The sequence below is a fragment of the Exophiala oligosperma genome (genome assembly GCF_000835515.1).
Source record: "Exophiala oligosperma strain CBS 72588 unplaced genomic scaffold supercont1.13, whole genome shotgun sequence".
Taxonomy (NCBI): Eukaryota; Fungi; Ascomycota; class Eurotiomycetes; order Chaetothyriales; family Herpotrichiellaceae; genus Exophiala; species Exophiala oligosperma.
In genome coordinates, this window is record NW_015622830.1 from 127,150 (window position 1) to 147,642 (window position 20,493).

The 20,493-nt window shown below is 51.1% G+C and overlaps 8 protein-coding genes across 8 annotated transcripts; 5 read left to right on the top strand and 3 right to left on the bottom strand.

Annotated features, from left to right (window-relative positions):
* Nucleotides 1–41: 41 nt before the first annotated feature.
* Nucleotides 42–2,295, top strand: PV06_10405 (uncharacterized protein; the record flags this gene model as incomplete). The annotated part of the gene is made up of 6 exons (XM_016411957.1): nt 42–551; nt 616–810; nt 884–1,078; nt 1,201–1,588; nt 1,648–1,978; nt 2,040–2,295. 6 exons carry the CDS (start codon nt 42–44, stop codon nt 2,293–2,295), a joined length of 1,875 nt encoding a protein of 624 aa, XP_016257577.1.
* A 410-nt stretch (nt 2,296–2,705) lies between these two features.
* Nucleotides 2,706–4,379, bottom strand: PV06_10406 (uncharacterized protein; the record flags this gene model as incomplete). The annotated part of the gene is made up of 1 exon (XM_016411958.1): nt 2,706–4,379. The coding sequence occupies one exon, from the start codon at nt 4,377–4,379 to the stop codon at nt 2,706–2,708; it is 1,674 nt and encodes a 557-aa protein (XP_016257578.1).
* A 486-nt stretch (nt 4,380–4,865) lies between these two features.
* Nucleotides 4,866–6,534, top strand: PV06_10407 (uncharacterized protein). The gene has a single exon (XM_016411959.1). The coding sequence runs from the start codon at nt 4,992–4,994 to the stop codon at nt 6,498–6,500; it is 1,509 nt and encodes a 502-aa protein (XP_016257579.1). The 5' UTR covers nt 4,866–4,991; the 3' UTR covers nt 6,501–6,534.
* An 81-nt stretch (nt 6,535–6,615) lies between these two features.
* PV06_10408 (uncharacterized protein) lies at nt 6,616–8,358 on the bottom strand (the record flags this gene model as incomplete). Its single annotated transcript, XM_016411960.1, has 1 exon — nt 6,616–8,358. One exon carries the CDS (start codon nt 8,356–8,358, stop codon nt 6,616–6,618), a length of 1,743 nt encoding a protein of 580 aa, XP_016257580.1.
* A 481-nt stretch (nt 8,359–8,839) lies between these two features.
* Nucleotides 8,840–10,800, top strand: PV06_10409 (uncharacterized protein). The gene has a single exon (XM_016411961.1). The coding sequence runs from the start codon at nt 8,930–8,932 to the stop codon at nt 10,604–10,606; it is 1,677 nt and encodes a 558-aa protein (XP_016257581.1). The 5' UTR covers nt 8,840–8,929; the 3' UTR covers nt 10,607–10,800.
* A 54-nt stretch (nt 10,801–10,854) lies between these two features.
* Nucleotides 10,855–14,132, bottom strand: PV06_10410 (uncharacterized protein). The gene has a single exon (XM_016411962.1). The coding sequence runs from the start codon at nt 14,046–14,048 to the stop codon at nt 10,893–10,895; it is 3,156 nt and encodes a 1,051-aa protein (XP_016257582.1). The 5' UTR covers nt 14,049–14,132; the 3' UTR covers nt 10,855–10,892.
* Nucleotides 14,133–14,311: 179 nt separating this feature from the next.
* PV06_10411 (uncharacterized protein) lies at nt 14,312–17,411 on the top strand. Its single transcript, XM_016411963.1, has 2 exons — nt 14,312–14,859; nt 14,911–17,411. The coding sequence occupies exons 1-2, from the start codon at nt 14,675–14,677 to the stop codon at nt 17,051–17,053; spliced, it is 2,328 nt and encodes a 775-aa protein (XP_016257583.1). The 5' UTR covers nt 14,312–14,674; the 3' UTR covers nt 17,054–17,411.
* Nucleotides 17,412–17,857: 446 nt separating this feature from the next.
* PV06_10412 (uncharacterized protein) lies at nt 17,858–20,406 on the top strand. Its single transcript, XM_016411964.1, has 2 exons — nt 17,858–19,705; nt 19,766–20,406. The coding sequence occupies exons 1-2, from the start codon at nt 19,184–19,186 to the stop codon at nt 20,153–20,155; spliced, it is 912 nt and encodes a 303-aa protein (XP_016257584.1). The 5' UTR covers nt 17,858–19,183; the 3' UTR covers nt 20,156–20,406.
* The last annotated feature ends 87 nt before the right edge of the window (nt 20,407–20,493 follow it).

The window sequence follows — 20,493 nt, forward strand, 5'->3', positions numbered from 1 at the left end:
GCCTGATACTAATAGTCAGAAGATCGGACTCCGCGTCCAGCATGAGCAGCACCTCAGTCACCGACTTTATACAGGATTCGCCTTTGGGACAAGCCTTACGCTTTCTCACCAAAGGCAAACTCTTCGCTTTTCCAGAAGATGATCCCAACTTCAAGATTCCGTGGGAGGAGGCCTCCGTCAGTGAGAAAGAGCAGGAAATTGAAGCAGCTGAGACCGCGCTCGCTAGCAGCAGGGTGGCCAGCCATCAAACTAGCACATCCGTTTCCCGTCACGCTTCCAACGTTGACAAGAAGGAGAACGACGACGACATCGAAGCTCGCGTTCCCGGTCTCACCACGATTCCGACCTCGCATTCGTCCGCGGCGCGCAGTGCCATCGGTCCCGTCACCACGCGCACCCTGACGCGGGAGAGGACGATCCCGTATTCCCGCGAACGGTTCGAGGTCGAGGAGCAAGAGGCCATCGAGAGGCGCCAGAGCAGCATCATCGTGCCCCAGAGAACGTCGGACGGAGTGATCCTGGTCGATTGGTACACTACAGATGATCCGGCGGTAAGTCTGATGTCCCCATGTTGCCGGATCGCGTTCATTTACTCATACATTGTTGTCTTGGTAGAACCCACAAAATTGGAACAGCTGGAAAAAGGCATGGGCCGGTTTGATCATTTTCATGTACACTTTTGACGTGTACATGGCGAGCGCCATCTACACGTCTGCGGAAGGCATGGTCATGGAGAAATTTGGTGTCGGCCAGAGCAAAGCATCCCTGGGTCTGAGTATGTATGTGCTTGGGTATGGGATAGGGCCTATGGTGAGTTCCTTTTGCCTTCCTCCCACTCTTTTTGTGTTTACGCGACTATTGCTGACGGTCTACTCGTTCACAGCTCTTCTCTCCTCTCTCCGAACTACCCATCATCGGTAGAAATATTCCCTACATCATCAGTTTCGGGTTGTTTGTGATACTCTGTGTCCCCACGGCTCTGGCCAATAGTTACGCCACACTTTTGGTTCTACGATTCTTGACAGGCTTCATGGGAAGTCCTTGTTTGGCTACAGGAGGTGCAACGATGGGTGATATGGTATGTGATCTGCGTACCGACTACCGAGTCCCTTTCCCCTTCCTTTCCCGGCCCTCTTGCTATCCTATTTGGTGACTCTCATTTTGTTACGTGTGGGTAACTAACATTTGCTGTTCACACAGTATGGCCTCCTCAAACTCCCATACGCACTCACCGCATGGGTCGCCGCGGCGTTCAGTGCTCCGGCTACAGGTCCCTTGTTGTCCGGGTTCTCCGTCGTCGCCGAGTCGTGGCGCTGGGCACTCTGGGAGGTCCTGTGGTGCGCGGCTCCCATCTTCATCCTCATGTTCGCGTCCATGCCCGAGACGTCGGCTTCGAACATTTTGCTGCGTCGCGCTCAACGCCTTCGCAAACTCACGGGCAACCCGAACCTCAAGTCCCAGGGTGAGATCGATCAGGGAAACATCAGTTTCAACGAACTCGCCATCAACCAGCTTTGGAAACCCATCGAGATTTGCCTCAAAGATCCAGCTGTGTTGTTTACGAATGTTTATACCAGTCTGATTTATGGTATGGTTTTTGGTCATTCCCATCCCACGTTCTCTCCGCTAATATGGGTTTCACTGTAGGAATCTATTATTCCTTCTTCGAAGCTTTCCCCTTTGTCTACATCGGCATCTACGGGTTCAACATTGGCGAATTGGGAATCGTCTTCACCAATATCGTGGTTGGATGTATCATCGGAATCATCATCTACGTCTCCTACGTCTACTTTTACCTCGAGCCTGACATCAAGAAGAACGGCCTCCGAGCGCAGGAACACAGATTGGTCCCGGCCTTGTTCGCCGTCACACTCATGCCCGCCGGTCTGTTCTGGTTCGGGTGGACGTCGGAGCCGCACATACATTGGATCGTGAGCGTGATTGGTATCACGCTTTATGCCGTTGGTGCATTTATATTGTACGTTTTGATTTTCTGTTCCTCATTCTACTGTAATTTTACTGACGCTACCACTCAAAAGGTTCCAATGTATATTCATGTACCTCCCCTTGACCTACCCTCAGTACGCTGCCAGTCTGTTCGCTGCCAACGACCTGTGTCGGTCCATGCTAGCTGCCGGAGCCATCATCTTTGCACACCCACTGTACGCCAACCTGGGTATAGGCCGCGGCATTAGTGTGTTGGGAGGCTTGCTCGGCGGTGGTGTGGTGGGAATTTGGGCCCTATGGTATTTCGGTGCGGGATTGAGGGCGAGGAGTAAGTTTGCCGTCCAGTAGTGGACGCTGGCTACATATCACAATTAGCCTCTTTTGAGCGGAACGCCACCCTTGAGGCATGGATGGGGAAGTCAGCGGAAAGGAAGAGAGAGAGAGAGACAGAAAGCCAAGCTTTGGTTGTGTTTTCTCGGGTGCAAGAAAAGAGGTAGTCAGTCGATATGAGAAGGGAATTGGGGGCGAACTTTCCTAGAGTTATTATATAGGTAATGACATGGGACAAACAATGTAATGAATATCGGGGTTATCTGAGGTATGTCTCGTTGGGTCACTTCAGATGATATAGAAGTATGATACTTGATGAAGAGAAAAAGTCGTGATCTAAAAGAAATATATTCTCTAATCCATTGATTTGCTGTTTCTATCTAAGATCAGATCTTTGATGGTCTGAGATCGTGGCCAAAAGTTGCGTCTCACTCTGCCGTTGACGCCTTGAGCGGACAGAGTTCGTAGACGTCCAAAACTTCTGCCGTGACATCGGCAGAGGTTTTGTCTCGTGACACCGTCAAAGTCGACGCGACGCCGTCCTCGAGGAAGAAAGTGTTGGTGAATGCATAAGCGCCGTCCAGGGCGAACAGTTCGCACACGTAGGCATCTATCACGACGTGGACGTCGTAGTCGCTGCCCTGGGTGTTTGGAACCCACATGGAGACCTTGTCGTCAAACAGAGGATGGTCCCAGGAAGAGCCAGTTCGGATCCTACCCCGATCCATGGAGATGAACATCCCTTCCTGATTTTCAAACACAAAGTGGAGACGGACCGAGTGACCGCTGGGGTTTGAAATGTCCACAGACACCCTTGCAGGAGGACGAGTCCTCAAATTGATCTTGAGTTTGAACTCGAACGAACCGGATTGGGCGTTCATGTGTCTCTTGTATATGATAACCTCTTCCTCTTCCTCCTTCATGCTTATGTGGTTGACTTTGGGGTTTGTGTTTGCCGAACCGTTGGTATAATCAACCATCCCGTTGGTGTTGGTGTTGTTGTCGCTGTGACTGCTGATGCGAGGCAATCTAACGCCATCAAGGTCGACAGGCCTCGATATGAGTGACAAGGACTTTGTGGTTGGGTTCAACGGGACCTCGCGGACGGTAAACTTGCGAGGAAGTGACATGGCAGATCGATGTCGCTGGGCGGGGACGCGGTTGCAGTATTGCCAGTTGCTCGCCCATCCGATACCACATACCTCATCCTCGTCCTCGTCCTCGCCCTCGCCGCCGTCGTGGGGAGAATCATGAACGAACCAAGTCTGTGCAGCGTACCAATCTTTGCCCCAATCTGCCGTCCGCAGGTAATTGTCATCACTGACAAAGGTGGTGCCATCGAAATCACCCAAGAAGTATTGAGTAAAACTTCCTCCGCCCAAGGGGGCACCACCGGGGCCAATACTCAAGAAAAGCACCCATTTCTTTCGGGTGCGGTCGTCGTCAAATGGGACCTGCACCAAGTCGGGCATCTCATACTGGTACCCTCGGACACCGGAGCCTTCAAAGTCGGACAGATGATGCCAACGGACAAGATCCGGGCTGCCGTAGAAACCGAGCCTGAATTGATGACACTTTGCGACAACCATGACCCACTGGTTTGACGGAGCATGCCACAATACCTTTGGGTCACGGAAATCTGACCAGCCTAGGTCGAGTACCGGGTTGTGCTTGTACTGAGTGAATGTACAGCCTCCGTCGTAGCTAAAGGCGACATTTTGCATTTGGTGGTGCTCCCCCCCTTGAAGGTTGTGGTGGAGCGTATATATGGCGACAATCCGATCGTCTGGGTCGGTTGACTCCTCGTCAAATTGACCCGACGTGTTGTTGTAATCAACCACACAGCAGCCGGAATATATCGATTCACTGTCCGATGGCGCTTTTATGGCCTTCTCATGCCTCTTCCAATTCAATAGATCTGTCGAGGTAGCATGACCCCATTCTGGTCGGCCGGCCACGAGACTTCGGTCGTCCAGTTGGTAGTACAGATGCCAAACTCCTTTGCTATACACCAGCCCATTGGGATCGTTCATGAACCCTCTCTTGGGCGTAAAATGGAGAGCCGGCCGCTGTTCCTCATTTTTGTGAGCAGCGACAATCATATCCCGCTAGCTGTGACGAATATTCCCGGTGCACAAATATCGATTGAAGCAGTTTGCTCTTGGACTTTTGGCGGGGGACGAAGTATGAGGGTCTCAGCTGGAACCAAAAAAGAGCAGGAATGATATTATCATAGTGCAGATTCATATATCTCCCCGCATTGTCCCCCTCGGATCATGTTCGGAACATCCTCCTTATCTCAGCTCACGAGGACCTTCTGTCCCGAGTTGACTGAACGGTTGGGCATCAGCGGCTCGGGGGTCATCGGTCAAAGGATCTGTGGAGATTCTAAGGGTGGATAACAACCCGGGGTGGCAACGCACCACGAGACTTCCACTCTCAGCCCCAGAAAGTTTACCTGGTTAGCATCGGGGGCCGTCGGGACACCTTGTTGACTTCTCGTAGGTCTAGATGCTTCGAGAACGGGTAGCATGGCAGCGACAAGTTGAAGGCTTATATGTCTCCGTAGTAACAAACCGTTCAACGGTCAATCTGGGGATGAAATATGAGGAGAGCCTTAGTCGGAATTTATCAACCACATAACTTCAAGTTGAAGGAACTTTCACTCTGACCGACGACTTGTCGATTAGGAAAGAAAAAAACCAGATATTCCGATGTCAAAGCCAGACTTGGCGGTTTCCATGAACCCGCTGGGCTTGCGGGATCCAAAATTCAATGGTCCGCAGGGAGATGCCATTCCCTTTTTCCACGAGGGCAGGTACCATCTCTTCTATCTGGAATCGCCGGCAAATGTGTACGATCAGCCTGAGCGCGGGCGCACGCCTTGGAAGCACGTCGTCAGCGACAACCTCGTCGACTGGCAGGATCTCGGGATTGCACTGCCGCTCGGCGAAGGTGACGATCCCGATATCGACGGGATTTGGACGGGGTCCATCGTCGCCGTCGACGGCGTGCTACATGTCTTTTACACCGGTGGCCGTCGTACGGCGAGTGTCCCGCAGACAATCTGCCACGCGACCAGCACGGACGGCGGTGTTGTCTTCAAGAAGAGCCCCTCGAATCCGATTCATCTCCCACAGGCCGAATGGTTCGAGCGACGCGACTGGCGTGATCCCTTTGTGTTTTGGAACGAAGAGCACAAGCAATACTGGATGCTGATCACCTCTCGTGCGAACGACGGACCTCCCGGGCGTAGAGGTGTGATCTCGTTGAGCACTTCCGATGATCTCACGACGTGGACCACCGTACAAGAACCTTTCTACTCACCAGGAATCACGTACTCGATGGAATGCCCCGAGGTGTTTCGCCTGGGCGACAAGTGGCGCCTGGTGTTTTCCCGCTTCACCGAGCACGCCGCCACCGTCTACCGCGAGGCGGACAGTCTGTCCGGCCCATGGCGCACCCCGAAACACCCGGCGTTGGACGGCGCCCACTGGTATGCCGCAAAGTCCCTGGAGGATGCACGGGGACGCCGTATTGCCTTCGGCTGGGTCCACGATCGGCGTGGCTTCGCAGAGGGAGGCGAGTGGCTGTGGGGCGGGGACATGTGCCTGCCGCGCGAAATCTTCGTCGGTGACGATGACCGTTTGTGCGTACGGATGCCGCTCGAAGTCGACGCCCAACTGACGTCCCGACGGGAACTACTGATTCGGCATCAGGCATCATCCCCCGGTGGCGCGACGACAGCAGCAGCAGAATGGAAAGCCAGCGCGCCTGGATCCTTTGCGGTAGCCGAGATCGAGAGTGGCCCTCTGCAGCCCAGCCTGACCCGGCTCACGGTTGAAGCCGACCTCCATGAGCTTGCTGGTGGCGTAGGTCTGGCGCTCTACGCGAACGCGGGTCTCACAGAGGGTTTGCTGCTCTTTTTCGACGCGAGCACCGGGGTCATCAGCTTGGGCGGTCCCGCAAGGGGACAGGAGGACGATCGTCTACCTACACCGTTTGTGACGAATCGAGTTACCGGCCGTCGCCGAGGGAAGCTTCGATTCGACTTGTATCTACGTGGCAATGTGCTCGAGATATTTGTCGATAGACGGGTCGCGCTGACGTATCGTCAATATTTCGATCGGTCGTTCACCGCACAGCCGTACGTCGAAGATGGTGTAGTCACATTCAGGGCGATGCTGGCAACGAGGGGAGGGAAACTAGAGAGAGCACAATGAAAAGTCCAGGAGGCGTAGCCTCTTGTCAAAATGACGTTGATATGTTTATTGTCCATTCGTTTTGAGTACCTGTTCCTATATATCCTGTACTACCAGAAGAACACCACAGTGACGGTCACTGGCTTTGCAAGTCGTGCAAGATGACAGTAAAGTATCTGATACTAGGACTGCAGTGAATCATTGCCTCGAGAAAAGCAAAAGAACGCTGGATACTAGATTCCAGTTCGTCGGGTTTGTCGTAACGAAGTGAAGTTCTCTGAGTCATACGTATGATTGTCGCCGTCATGGCAAATATGCTCACGGCATGGGGCCACACCGTAGGCAACTCTGAGAGTCGGACGCTTGTTCCACACAGCACCAGCTGGATGTATGAGTCGATGGACGTTTTGAATGCATCTCGATGTTCCTGAGATTGGCACTCCTCCCCTCCAGTCATGATGATTTCCATCATGCATGGCCAATACATTAGTATTACGGTAGCAAAATATTGTGCTCTGATGAGTGCTCTAGTGCTGTGTCTGGTATTGTTGTTGTACCATGTTGACTTGTCAAATTTGATGGAGTCCGGCAAACAGAGATACCACTCATCGAGCTGAGATTGCAATTCTTTGGCGACAATGGCGGCAAAGGGTGTCCTCCTATTGGTGGTGGTGATGGTGGTGGAATTGGACGACTCCGAGTAGCTGTTGAACGTGTAACATGTCCTGTCAATGATCTTTCTCACCCCTATCTCCGCCAGGAAATGAGGGTCTGGCTCATCAATGGCAGATGAATCTAATGATTCGGGAGACCCTGGTGTCCAATGATACGGCTCCTCTCTCAGGGAAGGGAATTTTATATTGCCCGCATAGGAAAACAACCCCGTGTTGGCAAAATGTAGCGTACCGGCATATTCACTTTCCAAGATGAACAAAGCCCAAAACGCTCTTGTTTCGTATTCTTCGAGATCGTAAATGATGTCCCCTGATGCATCATCCACCGACTTGTTGACCGGTTGTATCTCCATCAGGTTTTGCATCTTGATGGATCCCATCGAAATGTATTCTTGAGCCTTCATGGGCATGAACTTGAGCCCGTAGAATATAGTGAGCAAGATGACGCATTGTACCGACCGTAATGAGACCTCTTCCAATACACATCCGAGCATCGACAAGGCTTGCGCGTGAAACTCTTCAGCCTGGAATGTCCCTATTGAATCATTCGCATTCAGACTGCCGATCGCTAGCACCATGAGCAGTAAAAAGGAGTCCGGACTTGGTGGACAGACGGTATTTTGTATTAGAGGGAGTTTTTCAAAGATGTCTCTCTTGTTCAAGATCGGGTACCAATTGTATGTGTGACGGAAGAACAATTGTCCCAACTCATGAGGGCTGTGACGAAAAATCGCCACCGATCCCCTGCCGCTGTTTTCATACTCCAAGGCATGGTGTATCTCTAGAGAGCGAGCGTGTCTTGACAAGTTGATGTCGGTGTGAAATATGATTGCCGCAAATTGATCATCTTTGATTGTGAGAGAAGCAAAGCCTCTTCCTGAGCGATGGCCTTCTTTCTCACGTGTCGAGGTCTCGTCGGGTGACCCAATAGTCAACGCCGGCGACGACTGTGACCCTGCCCCTCTCGACAAACTAAGGCATTTCTCAATGACTGAAATCTTTGTGAGAATGGTCTCGATGTTGGTCTCCACCGTACGACTAGAACCGCCAGCTTGTGGAGGAGTTTCGTATTTGCAGACACAGCCGTTTTCCAGACAGAAAGAGCATTTGGGCTTGGCCCCATCGCATCTCGTCTTTCTCGCTCGACATACTGAGCAAGCCACTTTGCTCCGATTCTTGTTGTAGGGAGCTGCCATGTCCCGCATGAGCTCCGATGAGCTTCTCTTTCACCAGCCAGTAATTGGTGAAATGCCCACTGGCAGCACGCGACTTGTCTCTGCACAACTATTGACCCCTCTTTTTTCTCTTCTGCAACGGGGGTGTTCGGACCGACTTGCCGACTGGCATGTAGTAGGAAGTTGTAGTTTTCCAGAATTTCCAAACCCCATGGGGACAATTGTCGGGCAATATCAGAGAGAGGGAGAGAGAGAGATTCCAGCTGGTCCACTATCACATGAGTTACGAGCAAAGAAGCCACGAGGTCGCTTGGATTTCGGATCGCTTTATTCCCGAAAAGGCAGCCATATCCACTCCCAGGGTGTGGACTGGCTGATGAAGATCGGGGGAGCTCGGCAGAAGGTCAGATAAGCGAGGGTAGGCGAGTAGCAACGGGGGTGGTCGGACCGAAGCAGTCAGTCAAAATGCTCTTTACAACACGAGACTCATCTACACCATTACCTGCTCTGCTTTAGAGTTTACATCACCCATGGGGTATTTAATGGCATTGATATCGCGGAGGAGGTGAATTCCTCATTCCAGCGACCTATCAAGGAACAAATGGACAGCAAGACTACTGACTATCTCGAGAAAACAGCGATTGGGGGTCCTCAACACCACCCTTTGCGCAAAGAGGAACAAAAAATGGACACCAAGCCTGCCGATTATCATCTGGAGGAAACAACTGTCGGGAGCCCTAAACATCAAATGTCCCAAGACTGGAGCGACATCACTCAAGATGCAAAGGAAGCTACTGCCGCTGAACACAGTACGACATTCTGGCAGGGAATTAAGCTGTATCGCAAAGCCGCGTTTTGGTCGTTCATCGTTTCCATGACCATCATCATGGAAGGATACGACACGGCTCTCCTCGGCAACTTCTATGCGCTCCCTGCCTTTAAGGAAAAATACGGCTCCCTCCAGAAAGGGTCTTACCAGATCTCATCACCGTGGATGAACATGTTGTCTTACCTACAAATGATCACCAACATCATCGCGGCACAGGCCGCCGGCTCCCTGTCGCAACGATACGGCTACCGACCATTGTTGCTATCGGCTCTGGTGCTCATGGCCGGTGCAATATTTGTCACATTCTTCGCACCGAGTTTGCCTGTTTTACTGGTCGGCGAGCTGCTGTGTGGTATCCCCTGGGGCACTTTTGCCGTGCTTGCTCCGGCCTACGCTTCCGAAGTTTGTCCCGTCGTCCTCCGCGGTTACTTGACGGCGTATCTCAACCTGTGCTGGGTGATTGGGCAACTCATCAATGCCGGGGTCGTGTATGGCCTCCAAGATTACCCGGGCCAATGGTCTTACCGGATTCCCTTTGCCATTCAATGGGTGTGGGTGATTCCACTGTTCTGTCTCATCTTCCTGGCTCCCGAATCTCCATGGTGGTATGTCCGCAAAGGTCGTCTGGAAGACGCCGAGCGTTCCCTGCAGAGGCTCTCGCAAGACTCGGCCGCAATCAACACAAAACAGATGGTGGCGATGATGTTGCACACTGACAATTTCGAAAAGGAGCAAGAGTCCGGAACGTCGATACTCGACTGCTTCAAGGGGTCGAACCTTCGACGAACCGAAATCGCCTGTGCCGTTTACGCCATGCAGCCCATGACGGGGGGAGCACAGATTCCGGGATCGTACTTCTTCGAACAGATCGGATTGTCGGTGCGAGAATCTTTCGGGATGGGTTTGGGTGCCACCGCCGTCGCATTTTGCACGTCGATCTTGGCCTGGGTCGTCATCGGGTTCAGCGGGAGACGCAGAATGCTCCTCAGTGGTATGGCTGGCATGGTGATCGTGCTCTTGACAATCGGCTTTCTGGCTCTCGGTCCCACTTCGACGAACCATGCGATCCCTTGGGCCCAGGGGTCGCTCGCACTGGTTTTCAACGTGTGCTACAACCTTTCCGTCGGGACCCTGGCATTCACCATCTTCAGCGAGGTCTCCTCGACCCGACTGCGCGGAAGAACCATCGCCCTGGCCAAGAATGTGAATGCCGCGAGCAGCATCGTCGTGGGGGTCGCCAGCCCATATTTCATCAACCCGCATAATCTCGACTGGAAGGGCAAGGTGGGCTTCTTCTGGGCCGGAATCAACGTCCTGTGGATGGTCTGGGCCTATTTCCGTCTGCCGGAACTCAAGGGTCGCACGTACGAGGAGATTGACATTCTATTCGCCCAAGAGGTCAAGGCAAGAGACTTTAGAAAGCACGTCGTCGACTTGACCGACGTATGATTGATCAGACAGAACGGAAGCCACAAAGGAACTACCACCTCGGGTATTGTTTCTTGCGTTTTCAAAAATCTCATCATCATCATAGTTACCACTTGGTTGGTATTTGAATGGTCCGAAATATTGGTTGTCCACTCACTCCTATTTGTATGAATCGCTCCCGAACTGGTCACGACACAGGGGAATCGCGGGTCATCTTTGCAAAAGTATAATGGCTATACCCTTATACTATTATACTTCTATACAAATTTGTGGATATTGCCATAGTCATTACTCTATACTCTGTAGACTAAGATAGATGCTTTCGGATTGGGACAGGGCTATTTTCGACGTCCTCAACTCGTACATCTCCTTCCTGTACATCGTCCCAAGTCTGGTCTTCCACTTGTCGGTTAGACTCGTGTGATACATTGACATTCACGAATTGTTCATTCCTTGGCCTTCTCACAGTCCTTGCAACACGCTTCATCCATTCAGATTCGTGTGAGAGAAATATCTCGATTTCTTCATCAGATGGCCACTTTAGAGGTCCGCATGCATCCTTGGCTCTCTCAATCATATCCGCAGGCACAGTCAGAGGAGATTCGAAATGATGAAGCTGCTCGAGATATGCAGGGGTAGGGCTCCCTTCGAGGAACAGCCGTATTGTACAGAGAACAGATCGAATAGACACCGTTGATTTGTCTCGCGTGATAGTATCGTCCTCTCCATGGGAATTGATCCATTCCACCATGGCGACGAGACCCTCGACGTCTCCAACAGAAACAAGTATTCTGACCATTAACTGCAAATCGCTGGGGTCTGGAATTCTCAAAACTGACACTGAACGTGAGGGTAGAAAATCTGGAAAGATTCGGCCATAGACAGCCCGCACGAATGTCACCTTTGCAAGCGACCTAAGTTCTCTGCTGTGAATACGCAGTCGCCCATGATTTGCTTCCTTGACCATAAATGTCAGAATACCCGCCATGAGACGAAAGGTTTCAAGGTCAGGGTGTATGTTAAGCTCTGTCTGTTCTGATTCGAACTGTTCCTGTAGATGATCCCAAATCTGGTGGTTCATGTGGCGCTTGTCAAGGGGAGTCAATGACCCCTCCCGGACCTTGTCGTTGATGTTGCGAATAGATGCCCATGTCCCTCTGAGAAATGCGTTCCAGACAAGAGTATTTTTGCATTCTCCGACCCGCAGCATCACAATTGCATAGGTCAGAGGTTTGACATATCTCTTTTCTTCCATCCACTGGCCGGTATGTTTGTCGTGCTTTTCACTCATGACCGCGAAATCTGGCACGTTTTCAAATCCGTGTCTCGACAGCAAATATACAAAAGCTGCGAGGCACAGATGCGGAACCCGGCTAAGAGTATCACGTATGATGGTTGGTGGATAATTCTCAGCATGTCGTAAAACATCCTTGGTCACTTCGTCCCATCGACTATCCTGGATATAGGCAAATCCAGCTTCAATACTGGGAGCCAAGTCCAACAATTCACCGAGTAGTCTTCCTCCTGGAACAATGCCGACTCGTAACATATCATCGTAAAATTCACTCAGCGAAGGCACTTCACGGTCCACGTAAGTTATTTCCCGAGGGCTGACAGGCTCTTCGAATACCTCTTTTAGATCTCCTGCAATGTGCCGCGAGCCAAGTACTGAATCAAGGGTAGCAGTTGAGGCCAGCAATTTGTGACACATGGCGAAATAGGGTTGGTATCGTCTTCTAGACATCTCAGTATTTCGCTCATAGGAACGGAAGCATGCCCAAGCCTCTCTTTTAGTTCTCGTAGCTTGAATTCGTGCTGCCCAAGTTTCAGCGGCTTCATGAGATGAGCTGTCGAGAAAGTCGACCGTTTGCTTCTTTATCTTCCAGGCCTGGCGAGGCAGTCTCAAATTTGCCCTAGTCTGAATCGTTGGGCTTTTGTCCGTGTCCCATCCTGCGAGGATAGCAGCACTCCTCTCCCACGCACCGTGGGTATACCCTGCTTGATTCATCCGTCTGAGCAACTTCATGGCTCGGCTTTCCTTCCCTGGATAGCTGAGGTCCTGTTCAATACCAGAGTTGATCCGTCGCCACGGAGGCCAAGATAACGACTTGGTTTCGGCCCAAGCCCGCTCTTGTTCGGTCTTTGGGTGTTGTAGTTGAACTGTAATGAGTGCTCGGTAGCCTTCTCTGGTGAGAGGTATCTGAGGTTTGAAGCCAACCATGAGCCGGACAAGAGATAGTTGCGTATTTTGTTTCACGAGATACGAATTGAATGTTCTAGAAGTTGGAACAGATACTAATGTCAAAAACCGGTTGAAGACATGGGAAAGGCGTTTCAATTCTGCTGCTTCCACCGAGCGGCCATCGGCTTTGTAGAAATCCGAGAAAAGATGTTCAATGATCGTACTAACATCTTTGAAGCTCTCAGGTGCAACTTGGCGAGCGTGCCTGAGTAGTCGAACCACGAGGCATACTCTCGTAGTCCAACCCCATCCAGGATATTGGCTTGCTTTTTTGCAGAGTTGAAGTTCAGCCAAAATGCTGTCAATCAGTCGTTTGAGGGCGAATGCATTGACTTGTGGGGCGCGTAGGATCTGCAACAAGATGAATTTGGGTACCCGTCCACTATTGGCCGAGCGTTGTGTCGCTGTCAGCACAACATACTTCTGAACAGCACCTTCTACGCTGCCAGATGTGAAGATCCAAGCCCAAGACACCACGTCGGTCACACTATAACCGATCTTGTCCAGTATCGCTATATTTTCCTCCGAGAAAACGATTTCCAAAGCGTCTGTCAGACGGCGGTCGTCATCGGATGAGATTTGAGAAAGATCACCACTGAGACATGGCTCTACGTGGAGGAGATATTCGAGGAGCAATTTTCGAAGAGGAGTCGACGACCTGAATTCCAGCGTCGCCGGAGTTTCGAGCTTGCTGAGGTTCTGTTCCCATTCAATCGGATTTCTGTATGAAAGATCCATCTTTTGTCGGGCGCGCGAGGGCATGAAGATCGAGATGAGACTATCGAGCCGCTTTCGAAGGGAATTCTGTTTGTGCAGTCCCCCATTCTCAGTGTCCAAATCCACCTCTGTAGCAGTATACGCCTCTCTTTCATCACTTCGAAGGTCGTCTTCGGCATTGGGCTGGTTCTTCATCTCCTGCATTTCCGGCCATGCTTGAAAAGACTCGTCCGACAGACTGATCGTTGAAGTGGGTGTAGCGGGAGTCTGCTTTGACACTCTTGGAGATGCGTTTAGAGGTTCACCTCTGCTCGGGTTTTGGGACGTCAGGGATTGATGGAAGCCTGCATTTCGACTATGGCAGATGCCATGTCGACGAACTATCTCTCCTTGTACGAGATTGGTAGTAGGATAGTGTCTGAGAGCGAAACAGGTTGTCGTGGAGAGCAATCTTCGACCGAAGGTCTGGGCGACTGGCACCGAGGCGTACCGGACACTGGTCATCCATTGATGCTTCAATGTAGAAGCAACTGGACCGTCCGTTGTATCGTGAGTACCGCCCCTGAGATGTGGACGCTTAGTTTCTGGACGTTGTACTTCGTAGACTTCTCGGAGAGGTCATTGCTGTAATGCAACTTGCAACCAGAAACTGAGTTAAAAGCGGCAATAAACGCAGTCGCGCCAAACCCAATTGGGCCAGGCTTGCAAAGCGCTACGAAAAGACCAGCAACGAGACACGATCCATTCGCGTGCATCGCATCGCATCCCGCAAAGTCCCAAATCCCACGAAAGCCAGTACGTTGTTAGCGACACCACCTCGCCGGCACCTCGCGTACTGTCTGGTGCAGGCAATATTGAATTCCAATACTTCCGACTGAACCTCACGCGTCCGACAATCTTGAGCAACCCTTGCGAACACTTTTCCCCCTCCGCTCATTTGCGACCCGATCAACAACAAACGATACCTGCAGACACGAAAGACACTTTTCAGCAAGGGGGAGTAAAATTGGAGAGCTTCGATAAACGCGCGTTTAGATTCTGATGCAATCGAAGAATCGACTCATTGATACTTACACATTCACGATTACCTTTTGCCGGAGGCCGGTTGCACTGACCTGTCCGGTGCCAATATGGCTGAAGTAAACGGGGAAGTGAATGGAGAGGCGAAGATGGAAGATGTCGTTTCTAACAATTCTACCTCACACCTTGGAAAACGGAAGCGTACAGAAACTCCAGAACCCACGCATCCACCCGCCAACACAAAACAATTCTCATTGCAAGCTGTGCTGAAGGACACTCTGCTATTGATTCGGAAGTATGTGTCTTCTCTATGTCAATCCTTCATATGGCTAACATGGTGCTTCAGGCACGATACAACTCCTTCGTTACTGAAATTCCCCATACCAACAACCGATCCGGAAGCCCCAGACCTTAAGAGAGCGCGTCTCGCCAAAGTCGAATCCACTAATGAGACCATCGAAGAGAGAATTCTCGCAGGTGTCTACACGTCTTTTGACGCACTCAAACAAGATGTCAACATTGTGAAGGCTGCGCTGCTCGATGATGTCTCCACCTCAAACGGGAACGGAGACTCAGAAGTCCACTCATCGTCCAACCTACAAGAACAGCTGGACGCGGTTTTGGAATTGTTGTCAAAATGCGACAGAGACAAGTCGAAGGACGCGAACGGCGTTACAATCAAGACAGAATCTGAAGAGTTGGCAAAAGCAATACCGATCACTCAAGCACCGAAACATGTCATCTCTTTACGCAGCTATATTCCCGGAGTCACCCCAGCACAAAGCACTTCTAGCGTATTGTTCTCAGGACTGGAACTGAATCAGCAGAAAGACGAAATCGATGAATCTATACTCCCAAATGGAATCCAGCTGACCGACTACACGACTGTTGGAAATAACGATGTCAAACCCAAGCGGAACGCAAAGGTCTTTGGCGAGTTTGGCCGACCACCGAATCAATACGCGAAGCTCCAAGCGCCACAGCCTGCCTCTAACAGAGCTTTTGGTACTACTACTCTCAATTTCACACCATATCTCCCACGCGCCAATACAAACCTCCCGATAAACGGAGATTTCAAGTTGACGAACTTAGGCACTGGCTCCTGGCTCTCCTATGGCTCTGGAGACGCTCGCAACCAAAGTCAACCCAAACGCAAGCAAGAAGAAACCGATGGATTGTTTACCTCGGCGTACACATCCTTTGCTCCTAATAAAGACAATTCGACTGTCAGAGGATACCTGATACCCGAACAAGACAGAAGTCGCTTCTGGTGGCACAAGTACGGCAGGCAGAAGATGAGCAGAATATTCAAAACGCAAGACTCTGAAGAACTGGCCAATACAGCTGTCGCTGCTGAGGACGAGTTTGCAGATTTGCCTGATGTCATTGCCAATTTCGAGCCCGAGCCGTTGGACGATGCCTCAGGTGACGCTGAGGATCCGGATGCGGATGCGCTGCTCGAAGAAATCTCTGGCCTCATTGAGTCTCTGACTTCGTACCAGCGAAATCGTATGCTCGAATTGAAGGTCAACCCTAATAACCCATATTCGGTCAACATGCCCCAACCGAGTGATGGGGAATTTGATGTGTTTGGGATGCTACGGGATCAACTCAAGATACTGATTTCGTCGTTACCGCCTTTTGCGGTGGCCAAATTGAACGGTGATCAACTCGAGGACTTGAACATTTCAACCAAAATTTTGGTCGAACCGCCCGACCAGCCAGGCACGGCTCGGTCGACGATCGAAGACTGGAGGACACAAGCGGCACGACAACCTACTGCGGCTCCTACTCCTGTTGCTCGTACTGCCATCCCTCAAGGTATACCCCGTGCCTATCCTCAAGGGAACGTAACCCAAACCCCATACAACACACAGGCTCGTACGTACAATGCGTCGGTCCCTCCCATGACCGGCTATGGCATGAGAACAGCAACCCAGAACTATCAGACCCCTGCTGCAGCACCGCGGCCCGCATACTCGCAAACGCCCTACCACCAGCCAGCCAACACCCCTTACACCAACCGTGCCACCATCCAGCAAGTTCAGCGTAATATGGCAAATGGCTACGGCAATTACAGCAGCGCTGGACCTGGAGCAGTGCAACCTCCTCAGACCCCCGCTTATGGTCCACGTCCTGGTCAACCAGGGTACCAACAACGACCACCCCAGGACAATTCTCTTCTTGCGATGACGGGACATTCGGCGGCATCCCCTCAAAAGGCCCCCTTGACCAACGGGCAGAGTTTCCCGCCGAGACAATATCCAGGACCGCAGCAGCCTCAAACACCATATCAGATGCCGAGACAGCCGTCAGGAACGCCCGGCTTACCGAGTGCGACGCCGTCAATTCCGGGGCCAGGTGCAGCAACAAGTTATGGGAGGTTCTCGAACACGCCGGACCGAGCCAGTAGCGAGGCGAGTGCTTCTGCTGCGGCGACCACAGCGGCCGCTGGTATTACTGGTCAAACGGTGGAAGTTTCTCGTTGAAATTGTTTAATCTGCTAGTACTAATGCAAGCACGGGCTACATCAGAAGTCTTTTCTCTTTCGAGTTGGATTGAGGGCATCATGTTTACCAGAAAGAGACTGACTATGGTAAAAAGAACAAATATTCATTCATGTATGACTATGAGAGGCTTTTATTGGAACAATTTTTCTTTCCCAAGAGGCTCGAGTCGTCCCATGGACTGACGACATATTTGGAGAACCAGTGAGCCCGTTGTTGTGAGCGTACATACTCCGTAGGATAGAAAGAGTCTTTGGACTCGGTTTGCTTCATACAGCCGACAGGAGAAGGGAACCCCAGTTTGCACCCTTACATAACTCTTCTTTTTGTGCGTGTGGCTTTGTTGAATTACTGTACCTGAGACATCAGAGGTAGAGAGAACGCAACAGACACCGGACGTTTTGCTGCCCAGCCATTCTTGGATGAAGTACTCAACTTGGTCGCCTTCAGCCCGTGGTTATCCCTTAGCCTCGACTGGCTTCAAGAATACTCCGTTTCCGCTCACGGTACTAACGAGTACAATGTACTCCGTACCGAAGGAAACTTGCGGAGACGGTGGACGATATTCCCAGCCACCAAAGATGATGGTAATGGTGATGTCGTCAAAGACCTTGGACAAGGGTACGGAGTTAGGTACGCTTCCAGTGTTCCTTGCTAGTAAGGATTCTGGGGCGAGGAGAGAGACGGAGTCAAATCGAACAAAACAAGGAACCAACCACCCAAGGCCTCTAATTGCACTTTTTCTAAGACATGCTAAAAACGAAACGTGGTAAGACAGCCTATCGTCAGCTCGCCAATCTCGAAGTACTTTAAGAACTCGCCAGAACCCTTTTTTCTTTTTTTGCTGCTGGGTGATTTCACCGGTTAGTCCACTCCGTACTCTGCCTCGTTGCCTTTTCTTCATCTTCAGGGCTGTGCAAAGATCATCTGACTACACAGAAATGACAACGTGTATATATATATATACCTACCTCAAATACTTATCTACCTGGAGCGTGTCTCACAATTCTCTACATAACTCAATACACATCCACCAGACATTTTGAAAACGGTTACGATCATTGATCATTTGGAATATTGATCAACAGAGTGTGCACCTGTCAAGCAAGTCCGAAGCAAAACATAACCAGAACAAAAACAACACCTAACCATGTGTTTTGGAGGAGGCGGTCGTGACGACGAAGCCATCATCATCAGGAGGCGGGAGAGAAAGCAGCCTCGCTACTCTCGAGAATACGTGTCTCGACCCGAAGTGGCGAGCTACCGACGTGAGACCGTCACCAGGCGAGAGACGTCCGGTCATCGCCCATCTCGAAGCTTCGACCACAATTCGAGCCATTCATTCCACGACCCAAGACGCAGCGGGAGCAGAACACGGGTGGTGAGGGAGGAAAGAAGGAGTCGACAATATTATGATTGAATGAATTTGTACTCGTACTGGTTTGCAGCGTTGGATGAGACGGATGATGATCCACGAGTATCCGAGAAACAGGCACCTCAACTGCAAAGTATTAAGGAAGAATCTGGTGTGTAATCATGGTATGTATGAGCAGGTGCTTCAGCTGCTGATAATGGTGGGATGACATCATCATTGGTGGTACCAGTTTAAAGGTACCAGTTCATTAATAGTACAGGTACAAGTACCACTGTGTTCTCTGTACTGGGCCGAGGGGAGGAAGTTATCACCTCATCTTTTCAATTTGTTGTCTTCGAAGCAGTCAATACAGAATTACCTGAATTCCCATGCAGTACTCCGTATTGTGCCTGCACTCATGGAAACATCGTGTACTTGTTCTACTCATACCAGCCACAACATTTGTATCGCCTAGTATTGTACATGGAAAATTGGTGGATCACCAAGTCGATAAATTGGAGGTAGTTGATCATCGATGCCCCTCCAAATGCGCAAAAAGTGCCGTTGACGTCACTTGTGTCTCTGGCGTTCTTCCCTGCATTCCAGATCTATCTTGATCTTCCCTTTCTCCAGAAGCTCGCTGGAACAGAATTGCATTCGATCTACTTCCTACCCCGTACGAGTAGACCATACGGATATCGCTGCTGCACGCCTGAATCCTTCGTCGCTTAGTACTCACCTTGACACTCCTGCCCACCATGAACCGAGCCCTGTCCATCCGCTCCCGTAAGAAGGACGACCATGCCAAAGAAGCGTCCAAGCACACCTTCTCCATTTCTACGCTGCGTGGAATCCAGCAGGCTGAGCTCTCCAAGAAGCTTTACAAGTTGATCAAGACCGAAAACCACGCCATCGGCGCATACGAGACTGCAGGTCGTGAGCGCCTGTCGATTGCCTCGCAGCTGTCTGACTGGGGCGAGTCGACCAACGATGATGCCATCTCGGATATCTCGGACAAGATTGGCGTGATTCTCTCTGAGATAGGGGAACAGGAGGATCTATTCGCACAAAATCTCGAGGACTACCGCGCCATCCTCAAACAGATCAGAAACATTGAGAGCAGTGTACAACCCAGCAGAGATCAGAAGGCCAAGATCAGCGATGAGATTCAAAAGCTCAAGTACAAGGAGCCCTCGAGTCCTAAGCTAGTCACACTGGAACAGGAGCTCGTGCGCGCTGAGGCCCAGAACCTAGTTGCAGAGGCGCAGCTTACCAATATCGTGAGTATCCTCGAGACTCGACCGCCCTCCAAGTAGATGGAGTGCTAACCAATCCCACAGACTCGTCAAAAGGTCAAAGAGGCATATGACGTGCACTTCGCCGCGACCATTGAACGGGCAGAGAAGCAGATCATTCTCGCCAAGTATGGTCGTCGTTTGTTGAACCTGCTCGACGATACTCCCGTGGTGCCAGGAGATGTGCGCCAGCCGTTCGAGCACGTCAATGAAGCTAGGAAAGTCTTGTCTGATGCCGAACAAGAATTGCAGACGTGGGAGCCTCAACTTGAGCCAATCCATTCCAATGCCGGTGGACTAGGATCTAACCTGATGCCCACCGGTACTACCTCCGAAACTGCCAGCGCCGCCGCCGAGCCAATAGCCAGCCCGGTGCAGACTGAGAAGCCAGCAGCCGAGGCACAAGGCACCCACCTAGAGTCGGCGACCGCTTAGAAGGTGAGGAACTGGCAGGTACAACAGCAAACAATGGATTGCAATACGGCGAAGGAATGGGGTGAGGTATAGGTAACAAGGGTGCTGATGGTCTTCCTTATCAGGTCAGGGTTCTCCGGTTCGTGGGGGTGGACGTGTACGAGTGCAGAAGAGACGGGATTTTTTCCTTGAATAGCAACCCAGGAGTTTGATGACTTGTATTTCCTATATCCTATGAATACATCGATTAGTTCTTTCGCTCTGACACAAAAGCTTACCAGTAGACTTCGCTTCTAGAGTAGCTTTGAACGCTGAATGTTCGTCTCACCTGTAATTGGTGGAAGACCTCGAAGCGACCT